This window comes from Eubalaena glacialis, chromosome 14 (genome assembly GCF_028564815.1).
Source record: "Eubalaena glacialis isolate mEubGla1 chromosome 14, mEubGla1.1.hap2.+ XY, whole genome shotgun sequence".
NCBI lineage: Eukaryota > Metazoa > Chordata > Mammalia > Artiodactyla > Balaenidae > Eubalaena > Eubalaena glacialis.
In genome coordinates this window covers 32,339,630-32,353,125 of record NC_083729.1, presented here as the reverse complement: position 1 = coordinate 32,353,125, position 13,496 = coordinate 32,339,630, and the positions used below count along the sequence as shown (strand labels likewise).

At 35.7% G+C, this 13,496-nt stretch overlaps 1 protein-coding gene across 4 annotated transcripts in view; it reads left to right on the top strand.

Annotated features, from left to right (window-relative positions):
* MAP4K3 (mitogen-activated protein kinase kinase kinase kinase 3) overlaps positions 1-13,496 on the top strand; it is a 196,508-nt gene that overhangs the window by 178,650 nt on the left and 4,362 nt on the right. For all 4 annotated transcript variants that reach the window (XM_061211158.1, XM_061211157.1, XM_061211159.1 and 1 more), the window contains 6 exons: positions 1,071-1,129; positions 2,132-2,235; positions 6,266-6,437; positions 10,006-10,074; positions 10,153-10,245; positions 13,159-13,229. In XM_061211158.1, the coding sequence (XP_061067141.1) occupies positions 1,071-1,129; positions 2,132-2,235; positions 6,266-6,437; positions 10,006-10,074; positions 10,153-10,245; positions 13,159-13,229 (568 nt within the window). The remainder of the gene's footprint in view (positions 1-1,070; positions 1,130-2,131; positions 2,236-6,265; positions 6,438-10,005; positions 10,075-10,152; positions 10,246-13,158; positions 13,230-13,496) is intronic.

Here is a 13,496-nt window from a genome sequence, read left to right as displayed (position 1 = left end):
TAAAAAATTAACTTTTGTATGAAAATCATTTTTAAATACACTACAAGCTTTTCTGTCTTTAAAATAGATTACACTGAGTTTAATTGGATCTTTTCATGAAGAGTTAGTTATGATTATGAACTTGATTTATTATATTTATATTATAATATCTGTAGTTAGACTTAGGGATATTGCTCCTATAACTAGTCAGGAAGTTTCTTTCCTCCTGTACAGTTTATGTGCCCCTCTTTTTCTCCCAGCTGCCACTTTGTGCTGTTATTTTTCTGCCTACTTAAAGTATGACTCCATTCAGCTTTCTAATTTGATAATCCTAAATTCCTGTCGGCATGGAGACTGACCTCCAAGCTTTAAATGTAAAGAGCCCCCAAAGAATGTAAGGCACATAAATTTTAATGCATTAACTTTTTGATATCATTTTGTCAGAATAGAGACCTATTCTTATATCAGTTTGTGGCTCATCTTTTTACTTTCTCAGTGGTGTCTTTTGGTAAACCAAAGTTAATAATGTATTAAACAGATTCATTCAACCAATTGAATGCCACTCATAGTTTGAGGTGCTAAGGATACAGCAATGAAAAAAATATCAACTTAAGTTTATCAGTATTTTCCTGTATGATTTATTTTTGCATTTTTAAAAGAAATCCCGGGACTTCTGTGGCGGTCCAGTGGTTAAGACTTTGCCTTCCAATGCAAGGGGTGTGGGTTCCATTCCTGGTCGGGGAGCACATGCCTTGCGGCCAAAAAAACAAAACATAAAACAGAAGCAATATTGTAACAAATTCAGTAAAAAGACTTAAAAAAAAAAAAAAGAAATCCCAAGGTCGTATTCTTCTAAAATGTAAATATTTTCTAGTTTTGTTTTTCATATTTAAATCCTTAATCCATTTGGAATTGATTGGGGGGAGTTGAGAAAGGTATCCAATTTATTCTTATTTTTAATAGATGATCTATTATGTCAGGACCAGTTTTTAAACAACAGTTCATCTTTTCTCCACTGAACTGTAACAGTACTATTTTCATATACTAACTTTGCCTACATGTATTATATATTCATTTCTATTTCCATTTAGGAAATTTGCTGTATCAGCAAAAATCCCTGAAACCAAGTGGTGTCAGAAGTGTTGTGTTGGTAAGTAAACTGTCCAAAATCATGTAGCTCTCCTGCTTTGCAGAGTGGGTAAGAAGATGCTGTGAGGCACATTTTTAAATCTAGTGTAAAACAGTACTACTCCAGGACGTTCTGCCAGTAATAGTTTATTTTTCCCTCTTAAATAAAATAAATGTATTGGCCATTCTATGTTCATATAGTACCTTGCACATGTAGTTGTTTTGCAGATAATTTATTGACTAGATAAATGGAGAATAACTTTATTACAGTACTTGATCACACCCTGTTCTCTAAGGAACCTGTTACTGATCATTCACCATTCTGCTTTGTAATGGCTTATGAGACTGCTTTTATTCACTCGGCATACTTATTATTTATTCTCATACCTTTAATAGATGAAACGTTATGCTTGTGATGTGAAGGTTATAGTCTTCCTGATCACACACCACTAGCCGAAAGTCCTCCCCAACCCCCGTAACAACTAGCTGGTTGATTTGCATCTAGGAAAAACCAAAAACAGTTTCCTTTCCTCCCTTAAAACACTCTGAGGCAATTCAGTTTTATTATTTGTACACCTGTATTTTGAGACTTGATTAATGTCTTCATGTAGTGCGGCCCAAAGCATTACTGCCTCTGAACATTACTACCAAAAAGCACCCTGAATCACCTGCCCCTACATGTGCTGCAGCTATCAATTTGGGAAGTTCTCCCCAAACCTACTTTGACCCTTTCTTCAGGATCTTGCTAATCTCTCTGCTACCACAAGACCTCAAGTTCTTCTTCCCGCCCCCAGGCCCCATAATGACCAGCATTTTCACTTGGGAATACAAATAAAAATCCTGCAAGTGATAAGGGAGTTTCTCGCTACTACCTGAAACAGTATTTCTTTTTCACTCTGCAATCTAATTAAGAAATTGAACTGGCAGTCAACTTTTGTTTGTTTGTTTTTGAAGTATGCAACTGTTACTGTAAGGACTTTTTTGTATTATAAGAAAACTTACATATACTTTTTTGCCTTGACAGTGAGAAATCCTTACACAGGCCACAAATACCTATGTGGGGCACTTCAAACTAGCATTGTTCTATTAGAATGGGTTGAACCAATGCAGAAATTTATGTTAATTAAGGTAAGCATGAATGTCGACCTAAGTCATTTTTAGTATAAAAGCTTGTCAGTATTCCTGTTCTTTCAGAAACATTTTTTTTCCAGTTAATTCTCAAGATTTAATGTAATAATTTTGGATTATATGGCAGAGTGGTGAAAATCTGCCCAATTATAAAAAACTCAGTTGGCCTGATAGAAGTTTTGAAAGAGACTAGATAAATAGTTCAGGGATATGGCAGTGGGAGCTGGAAATACTGGATCACATACACAGTCTGATGTCAAGAACAGGAGGTACTAAGAGAGCAGTGAAATATTGTTTGAATATGTTCTCTGGTTGACCTGCTCCATCACAGCAGAGGGACAACCTGCAGGTTGGCATTTGGCCTTAAAAAGTCAAGGGATAACCATAATGAAGGGGAAATTATTTGTTTTGGATATATGCCTATGTATTAATTTGCCCAGTCCTTCCCGTGGATGGTGTTTTGTGCCTTAGTTTCTCTAGAATCTTTAAAGAAAAAAAAATTTTTTGGCCACTCTGTGCTGCATGTGGGATTTTAGCTCCGTGACCAGGGATCTAACCCGTGCCCCCTGCAATGGAAGCGCAGAGTCTTACCACTGGACCACTAAGGAGGTCCCTTTAATGAATATTTTTTAAAACATTTAATATTATTTAGCTATAACTTAAATTTAGAGGAAAAACTAACTTAAAATGTGTGAAGTGCTGGCTCAGTCACCCCCAAGGAAATACCAAATGAATTTTTTAAGCTATTTTCTTCACTATTTTATAGAGATTAAGTAGTCTTATTTCATGAGCATTTGGTATCTCCATAGAAGTTAGGATCGGAATATAATTGGAGTGCATTCTTCTTCAGTTATATAATATAGAGTTAGGATGTTTAAAGTATTGGCTTCCTGTTATTTAAAATTTTATGAGTGACTGGGGAATCTAGTTTTAATTTTCACATCATTATTTATTAACCTCAAAATTAACTAGGGCTAAAGAAATGAAAAAAAGAGTTTCAAGAATTTACAACCCATTGAGGTAATATTTCCACAAATAAATTCACTGAAACAAAAATTCTTTAAACCAAAAACTGAAAGGGAAAATAGCCTTATAAATTATCCAAAGCAGAGCTTCTGAACCCAGCCCATTTCTGGCCACATGGTTTTGTTCTCAGTTCCTCTTTGTTCTTGCCTGTTTGACAAAAAGCATGGCGTATCCTAGATGGAGTGGTAAAGTGTATGTAGTTATTTTTCTACAGCCCTTTCCTTCCCTATCTTCCTCCTTAGTCTGTTTTAGTATGTCCTTCCTATTCCTTTCATTCCTAACCTCTATCAGAATGAAAACAGTTTCATTACATCAGTTGTTCATGGATACTAATAGTCTGATTAAACCTTAATATGAATGAATTTTATGTGTTACCTGATATGTTAAACTATTTATCCTAAGACGTACTGAAAGACCCTTTTCTCTGTTAAAGGAATTTTATGTATTAAGAGCATGCAAGAGAGAAAATATACTTTGAAGACATGGGAAGCTTAAAAATTATGCATCCATGTTTTCTCTTTTCTGGGTAGATGGTACCAGGGAGCCTGCCCCTGACTGATGAGGCCTGTTGCCAGTATTCTAGGATGTTAGACTTACAGTACAGTTCTACTTGCAGGCCTCCTTCACGACTTCTTGCTCTTCCCACTTTCCTTAAACTCCCTGAGCTACACGCCCCTATTTATTTCCCCTCATCTTAACCCAGTTCTTTCTCTGTGTCTCCTCTTCGACATTTCTATATGTATATTTTGTTTCTACATTTGGCATTATCTCAATTAGTATTTTCGATGTTTTCTATACTACAACTCTTACCAGATATGTTCAAAAACATTCTTATGCTTTCCATATACTTCCTCCTCCTGAGATTTCTGAGTAAGTTTTTGCTTCTCTGGACTACATTTTCAATATAAATAAAAGTTATAAATTGAAGCAGACATTCATGTACTTGCTACAAATCAGGCACAGTGTTGTTTAACTAGAGAGATAAAGAGTAAGATACAGTCACTGCCCTCAAGGACCATCACCAATAGCGACTGGATTTTAAACAGTTATATGGGAATCCTCTTCTGTTAATGACTTATACATATTGTTTAGTTATTGTTGGAAGCTAAGTAGAAGTATTCACAATGTGTTGGTTTTCATATTTACTGGGGAAAAAATACAGAAGCATTTGTTTTCTTCCTGTCTTACTGCTCTTTCCACATTTCAAAGAGAATTATTTAAAATGTTTTACCTTATTAAAAATAGGACAGATTTTATCCATAGCATATCCCCAGGTGGGAATGCTCCCAGAGAGGGTGTTTGGAGAGTGTTCGTGAAGGAGTGTCTAGACCTCTGGGATGGGGGCACTCGGGCAGTCACGGGGAAGGAAGAATGTGGGAACAACAGGTGTGCACAGAGCTTCACGTTCCAGCCATGAGGACCACACTGCATCTTCTGACACTTTAAGACTAGTAGTTACGGGAGCCCCATTTCACCTGTTTATTTTCTCTATCATTTATTTTCTTTAGAATTTACATTGAGTTACCAGAGTAAAAAGTAAATCAGTTTCAGTAGTTTTTAGAGATACTAACAATAGCCATTTGGGAAGTATAATGGAAACACGGCCCATTTATAAGAGCAACAAAAATATAAAATATATTAAGAGTAGACTTAATAAAATATGTGTTAAGACCAATATATTTTTTAAAAACCTTTTTATCATGAAGAAGAACATTGCTAGTGCCTCAGACCTCCCCATGGCACCCCCTACAAGCCTTGTTTTCCATTTTTACCATGTAAGCATGCAGTTCTAAACGTTAGCATTCATTTTACCTGATATTTCAACTGTATGCAAGTAGAATCATAAAGTATATATTCATTTGGGTCTCACTTCTGTGCAACATTATATTTGTGTAGTTGTTGGATATAGCCATAGTTTGTTCATTTTCACTGCAGTCTAATTTCCCATTGTGTGAATGTGTCATCATTTTATCATTTTATCCATTCTACCATTGATAGGCATTTGGTATATGCCTGGAAGTATAGGCATACTTCCAGTTGTTGTTATTCTGAGCAATGCAGCTTGTGAATATTTTTGCATGTCTCCTGTGCGTGCATGTAGTCATGTTCTCTAGAATGTATAACTAAGAGTGTTATTGCTGGGTTCTAAGAGATGTGTATCTCGGCATTGATAGGTATTGTAATTAACCATTGTGGTCACACCAATTTATACTCCCACCATCAGTGTTATGAGCATTTGTTTGCTCTTCTCTTAATAACCCTTATTATTGTCGTTCTTCTGGCGGGTGTGTATGATTATCTTGGTTTTATTCCCTGATTACTAATGAAGTTAATGTTTTCCTCTATTTTTCCAAACTTTCAGAGTGTGAATTTAGTCTCTTTGTAGCAAAATAAAAATAATTTTAAACTTATGTAAAATTAAAATCGGTTGCATTTTAACTAAGTTAATTTATTAAATAGAATCACTTGAAATACAGGGCTAAATTTCTCTTATTTGTGGTTGTTTTTCTTTTCTGTCCACACTTCTAAGGGGAATGTCTCTTGCTCATTAGCATTTCAGTTTTCTCGTCCATGTTTGCTCAGCCGGGTAAGAAGGCAGAGGAGTAGTACTGAAGCAGCCTGGGATTAGGAGACAGGAGACTCTGCCACACAGGGTGGGGGTCGGGGGGACCCTGGGCCAGCCACCCAGTTGCTGGATCTTAGTTTCCAACTCTGAAAAAAGAGGGTTGGACAGGTGATTTGGAAGTCTGTTTCACCCCAATATGCTAAAAATGTGTGGTTTTTAACTTAAAAAATTTTTGCAGTGCTTAACCTAAATTCTTTATAAAGATACTTCCTAATTTAGATTTTCTGCATACCCTGAGTTTCTGTGTGAAGAAGCAATCTTTATAGCAGAGAGTACTATTTTATATAGTCTCATAAGACTAAAAATTCTTATTAGTGTTCTCATGAAATTTTTTTTGCTCTTGTTTTCCTTTGTTTAATATATTTTGTTTTTTTCTAGCACATAGATTTTCCTATACCATGTCCACTTAGAATGTTTGAAATGCTGGTCGTTCCTGAACAGGAGTACCCTTTAGTTTGTGTTGGTGTCAGTAAAGGGAGAGACTTCAACCAGGTGGTTCGATTTGAAACAGTCAATCCAAATTCTACCTCTTCATGGTTTACAGAATCAGGTTTGTGATTTTTATTGAATTATTAAGTAATAAATTTACTATATCTTTCATTAGGCAAAAGCGGTGCATAGAAATCCAATCTTGAATAACTTATTAAACTGGAAAAAGAGAAGATGACTTGCTTTGAAATAGCTAATTTGTGTGACACATTTATTTTATTTTTTAATTAATTTCTATTGGAGTATAGTTTCTTCACAATATTGTGTTAGCTTCTACTGCATAGCAAAATGAATCAGCCATGCATATGCATATATCCCCTCCATTTAGGACACTACGGGGCATTAAGTAGAGTTCCCTGTGCTGTACAGCAGGGATCCCTGACCCCTGGGCCATGGACGGGTACTGGTCAGTGGCCTGTGAGGAACCGGGCTGCACAGCGGGAAGTGAGCGGCGGGCGAGCGAGCGAAGGTTCATCTGCTGCTCCGCGTCGCTCACATTACCGCCTGAGCCGTCCTCCACCCCCGCCACCCCCTCCCGCCCCCGCAACCCGTCTGTCCGTGGAAAAATTGTCTTCCACAAAACCGGTCCCTGGTGCCGAAAAGGTTGGGGACTGCTGCTATACAGTATGTTCCCATCAGTTGTCTATACATAGTATCAACAGTGTATATGTGTCAATCCCAATCTCCCAGTTCCTCCCACCCCATCCCTTTCCCCTTTGGTATCCATACATTTATTCTCTATGTGTTTGACACATTTAAAACATACTAGTGGTTCCCAAACTTGAGTATGTGTCAGAATCACGTGGCTGGGTCCCACTCCCAGAGTTTTTCATTCAGTAGATCTGGATTAGGGCCTGAGAATTTTCATTCTGTAAATTCCCAGGTGATGCTGATGATGTTAATACAGGGACCACACTTGGAGAACCACCAAATATATACAAACCTAGGCTAATAGAAAAGCTGATTTATATAAAAGTGAAAGCTGCATTAAGTATATTTTATTTTCCAGTATATTTTTGTAATTGATACAAGGGTGCTACCCAGTAACTTCAATAAATATTTTTAATGATTTGTAATTAGGATACAAATTATAAGTAAGCAGTAAAATACCTCCAAAGTATTAGAGGGTGCTTGAAAATAATACTTTTATATAATTTATTTCCTTAAATTTTGATCTGCATTGCCCAGTTATAGCAGATCCTTCCTTCATAGTTTGTATCTTAGGAAATATCTCCAATTAATGAGCTTTTTACAGAAATTTGATCATAGTTTGAAACCTTCAGTTGTGTTGTTGCAGTCCATACACATTGGCAAAACTTGGGTTTCATGGTAAATAAATCTGATTAAACTTTCACACATAAAAAAACATGACCTTAAAGGCCTTTTAATCTTTATTTATTATTATTATTATTGTTATTTTTAGAAATACTGGGTTTTTTGGGGGGTTTTTGGTTTTTTAATTTATTTATTTATTTTTGGCTGTGTTGGGTCTTCGTTTCTGTGCGAGGGCTTTCTCTAATTGCGGCAAGCGGTGGCCACTCTTCATCACGGTGCGCGGGCCTCTCACTATCGCGGCCTCTCTTGTTGCGGAGCACAGGCTCCAGACGCGCAGGCTCAGTAATTGTGGCTCACGGGCCCAGTTGCTCCGCGGCATGTGGGATCTTCCCAGACCAGGGCTCGAACCCGTGTCCCCTGCATTGGCAGGCAGATTCTCAACCACTGCGCCACCAGGGAAGCCCCTAATCTTTATTTTTAAAGCACTGCATTTGTTATGAAGCTTCTTTTGCATTTTTCTCTTTAAAAAATGACATTGTACAATGTTTTGCTGTAAAATAGACAGTGGCCATTTTAGAAGGTTATTTTTAAAGATCTTGCAAAGGCCCTTTGTTCAGAGTCTTTGGCAACTTAGGGAAATGTTAAAGAACCAATTTGCCAATAAATATTGATTAGTCAGGAGTTTGTTGGAAGCCTGAAAGAGTGTTCACAAAAGGAAAAAAATTGAGACTGAGTTTTTTTGGCATTGAAAAAAAATGATCACAGACATTCACAAAAGTCTAAAGACAATTTCATGGCTTGCTGAATCCCAGGGGACTTGAAACAGCTTTCCTTTGAGGACACATTACTGAAGGAAAACATGGCCAGCCCTTGACAACATTATTGTGGCTTCTCTTTGGTGCCCCTAAGTTCTCTGTTAAATTCTCCCTTTAGACGCCCATCTTCCCTTTGAGACACAGGGTGAACTCCTGCTTTCTAACCTCTTCCTCCCTACTTAACAAGAAGGGATTGTTGGTTGATTAATATTTTATTTAGTGAATTTCAGTTGTCTTACTTCTCCCAAGCATTTTAATTTTAAATCCTTTTCTACTAATTGTTGAATGAAGGGCCTCATTTCCTGACAAAAGAATTTTGTCCCTTCCTTCCCAGGAACTTTTGATTATTTCTCTTACCATAATGAAATCCCTTTATTAGAAGTTAAACATGACAAATATAATTCATCTCTGGTTTTGAGATGATGAGACAGAGTAAGAGACAGAAAGTATGTTTAGGGTTTTGTATCAGCTGAAATTATAAGCTAGTGGTTTCCTAAACTCTGCTGCACATTAGAATCCACCTGAGAAGCTTTTAGCACTCTTGATACCTCAAGTCACACACACGCTCGATTAAATAAGAGTATCTGGGGCCAGCAGCTGGGTGTCAGCAGATCTCCAAATGATTCCAATGTTCGGGAACTAATTGTTATAAGCAATTTGTAAATCTCATTTTCCTGGCTTTCTATCTAGTAATGCTAGACTGGCTTCTTGACTAATTTTCACCAAAGATCTGGTTGGCCTGATGTACAGGAGGCCTATTCCATATCCTTCCAACCCTGGTTAGTTACAGAAGTACCAGGTCTAAAATACTTGTGAAGGTCTGAAATACAGCCATCCATGGATTTTTTAAGATTCTAAATACTGTGGGAAGTAGAAAACAGGCAAGCTAGGCTTTGGATCAGACCCACTCTCCAGAAACAAAGGCCTATAGTTTAGCAGTTTCAGGTTTGATGTTCATACAAAGCTTGGGATATCCTACTTTTTGCTTCCTGGAGAACTATGTCATTTAAACATTTTCAGTTTGTGAAAACTTTCTTAAATCATTATTATAAAAATAGGGCCTCTGTGCATTTTTATGGTGCCTCATACTTCTCAAAATACTTCAGTTTTTTTCTTAACTCATTTGGACCTGAAGTTATTTGTTTGACTCTCTGATTCATTCATTCAGTAAATATTCATTGCATGTGCTAGGCACCACATATAATGACGTACACAGCACAGCCCCTGGCCTTCTAAGCTTAAAATCAGAAATTAATCATTGCCATAATATAGAAGATGAGACTCCTAATTTCACATATGAATAAAATAGTGGCATCACCAATAGTAATGACAATAGCCAACCCTCCATTAAGCACTCACTTAGTTTAGCTCTTGCATCAAATTTTGAATCCAAGCCGCCTGGCTTAACCACTACATATGTATAGTTAAAAATATATATCCATTTCAAATTCAGTGATGTTCAGAATTCTTCTTTTTTTAATGTCTCTGCTTTAAATATTACTGTTTTCTGTAAGTTTTATCGAGTTTTTTGTGTTGTAGATACCCCACAGACAAGTGTTACTCATGTAACCCAACTGGAGAGAGATACCATTCTTGTATGCTTGGACTGTAAGTTTTTATTTATGAATATCTTATCTTAATGAGTTTTTTTTATCTTAGTTTCTGAGTGACTTTTTTGCTTTCTAGGTTGTATAAAAATAGTAAATCTCCAAGGAAGATTAAAATCTAGCAGAAAATTATCATCAGAACTCACCTTTGATTTCCAGATTGAATCAATAGGTAAGCCAGAGTTTTGTGTTTCTTGTTTGATTGCATTATGAACTGCTTAAAATAATTTGTCTAATAATTATTTGAAATTATAAAAATATATTACTAAGGGCTCATTCTTTTAAATTGTAGGATGTAATGAATATGAGGTGAACATCAGTCTTTGCTTTTACACATTCTCTAAAATAGTTTAACAACTGTGATATAATCTGTAAATAATGTTATTTTCCCTACAGATTTGGCATTTTCAAAAAAAATAATTAAATATCATTATTCATAACCTGGTTATGAATTTCTATTTTCTCCAGACCCCTGAAGAGTTCCCCTATAAGTACTTTAAAACTTAGTACTCAGTATAGTCTATTGTATTTTTGCTGTTGTAGCTCCTAATCAGAGATCCATAAGTATATGGAATTTCCTTCTTGCCGTTTTTACATTTTGCTTGATGAGTTTTTTCTGAAAACGGATTTCTTACACAATCAGTATTCTAAAGTGATTACATTCAGGAAAAATAAGGTGAAATGATCATACACAGTTTTTCTGGTGTCCTTTATCAGTAAAGATACTTGCATGTATATGCATTGGCGGACGGTAGGGCCAAGGGCAGATAGTTCATTTGTCTTATTCTTGGTCCTATTTTTATTCTTTCTCCCAGTTAGAATGCCTCTCTCCCAACAAGCAAACACTGATGATAATAAGAAGTCAGTTTTGAGGGACATCTGCTCAAGATGTTAAAATGGATTCCATACTTAAAAACACATAGCCAGCTCAATAAAGAAGACAAAGAACAGAAACTCAAACTAGTATGCACTCCTGAGTGTTAAAGAAGACTAGCAGTGTCCCACAGGAGATGGGGAACCAGAGCCAGGCTTGTGGTTTGAGGCGCCTACTAATCAAGACTCTCCCCACATAAGGCCTCGTGGTTTTATAGGGGATTTTTATCCACCGTTAAAAGAAGGAATAGTTCCTGTCCTATACAGACTGCTTCAGATTGTAGACAAAGAAGGAATGCAGAATAAATCAGTGTTTAACACTATTGATACTAAAATCAGTTAAATTATATAGAAAACAAAATTACCCAATCTCATGAAAATAGATTTTGGAAAATCTATATAAAATACTAGCAAATAGAATTCCATATCATCAAATAGTAGACTTTACCTCAGAAGAGCAAAGATGGTTCAACATCAGAAAATTTATTTATGTAATATAGCACATTAAAGATTAAAAGCGAAAAGTTATGTAACTCTTCAGTAGATGCACAAAAAGCCTTCAGTAAAATCTGTCATTCATGATTTTTTTTTAAAAAAACAACTTTTTAGAAATTAGGAGTAGAAGGAAACGTCCTTCATCTAGCAAAGCCTATTAAACGTATTGTGTTTAATGGTTAAACTAATTCCCACTAAGTTGGAGAATGAGATAAGGATGTTTGCTATCATCACATTTCAACATAGTCTCATTGGACTATGAAAAGGGAACTATGAGGATTAGAAAGAAATAAGTAAAAAGTCCCTTTTTTGCTGATGGTATGAATATCTACTAGAATATACAACTCTACCCTGTTAGAACCAATAAGAAAATTCAGAGTTGCTAGATATGAGTAACACAGATGGATAGCTTTCTGATGTGCCAGTAAGACATGTAATCAAACATATTTAAGACCATCATCTAGGAAATTCCAAATTATTGTTTAAAAGCATAAAAGAAGATTTAAACAAATGAACTGCACCACGTCCGTGGATAGAAACACTGAATATGGGAAAGATGTCAGTTCTTCACAAATTAATCCACACATTCAGTGCATTTGCAATAAAAATCCCAGTAAGGTATTTTCTGCCACTTGATAAGCTGATCTTAAAATTCATATGGAAAAGCTAAAGGCCAAGAACAGTAAAATAAATTTTGACGAATACTTGCCCTACTTGATATTGAAACTTACCATAAATCCATAGTGATTAAGACAGTGTGGGATCAACACAGGGAGAAATAGAAGAGTGGAACAGAAGAGAAGGCTCAGAAATAGACCTACGTGTAATTGGAAATTTGCATCATATGTCAGTGGGGAAGTGATGTCCTGTTCAACAAATGATGCTGGTACAATTGGTTATCTGCAGGAAACAAAATCAGATTTTTTCCTCACTGAATACACACAAAAATGTATATTAAATATGTAAATACAAAAAGCAAAACTAGAATTTTTAGAAGGCACATATGCCTGTATCCCAGTAATTCTATTGCTAGGTGTCTACCCCAGAGAAAATTTTGTACATGTATTTAAGAAGAGGTACAACAATGTTTATTGCAGCATTTTTGTAACAAAACAATTAGAAACATCATTTGGTTCATCATACCAAACGTATGAAAGTTGGAAACATCCAATATAAAGTTTACACTGATAATGTGAACTTACTGTGTTGTCATAGTAAAAACATGCATAAGAACAACAAATACCAAGTACGTAACAGTGGTTATCTCAGGGAGGAAGGAAAGGTTAGAATACAACTAGAGTAGGAGTTTATAGGGATGCTGGCTGTATTCATTTTTATTTAAAACAAAAAGCAAATATGGCAAAATGTTAGGATTTGAGAGTTAAATGGTGGATACATGTGTTTTTAGGCTATTCTCGTATTTTTCTATATGTTTGAAATATTTTATCAAAACAAAAATTTCTATAGCAAAAAATATTTTCAGTGAATTTTCTTTTTCTTACCAGAAAGATGAGTCAGGTGTGTATAGTATTTATGCTGTATAGTATATACTGTGTAGTTCTGGGCAGTATGGTAAAGATGCCATTGTAAATATGGAATGACTAACACTAGTTATTAATTGAAATATTGTTGTGCAAGGTAGAAAGAGGGATGAAATAATGCTTATCAGTTGAACTCTTGTACTATTAACAGTAACTGAGCTGTTCTTGCCTGCTAGTTTGCCTACAGGACAGTGTGCTAGCTTTCTGGAAACATGGAATGCAAGGTAGAAGTTTTAGATCTAATGAGGTAAGTAATCTTTTAAAAAATTATGTCCATTAAATGGTCATGAAGCATTATCAAATACTACATCACACAATATTCTTTAACTTCGGAAAATTCCTGATTGATGCAAGGAATACTTGATTTGCTAATTTTATTGATATTTTCTGTATTCAATCTAGTGATAAAATTAATGGCGCATACTTTATAGCAACCTCTCTCTGTCCATTCAGTCAAACAGTTTCAGTGCATGTTTTATGTGCTTCCAGATAATCACCCTTATATTCAGAACAA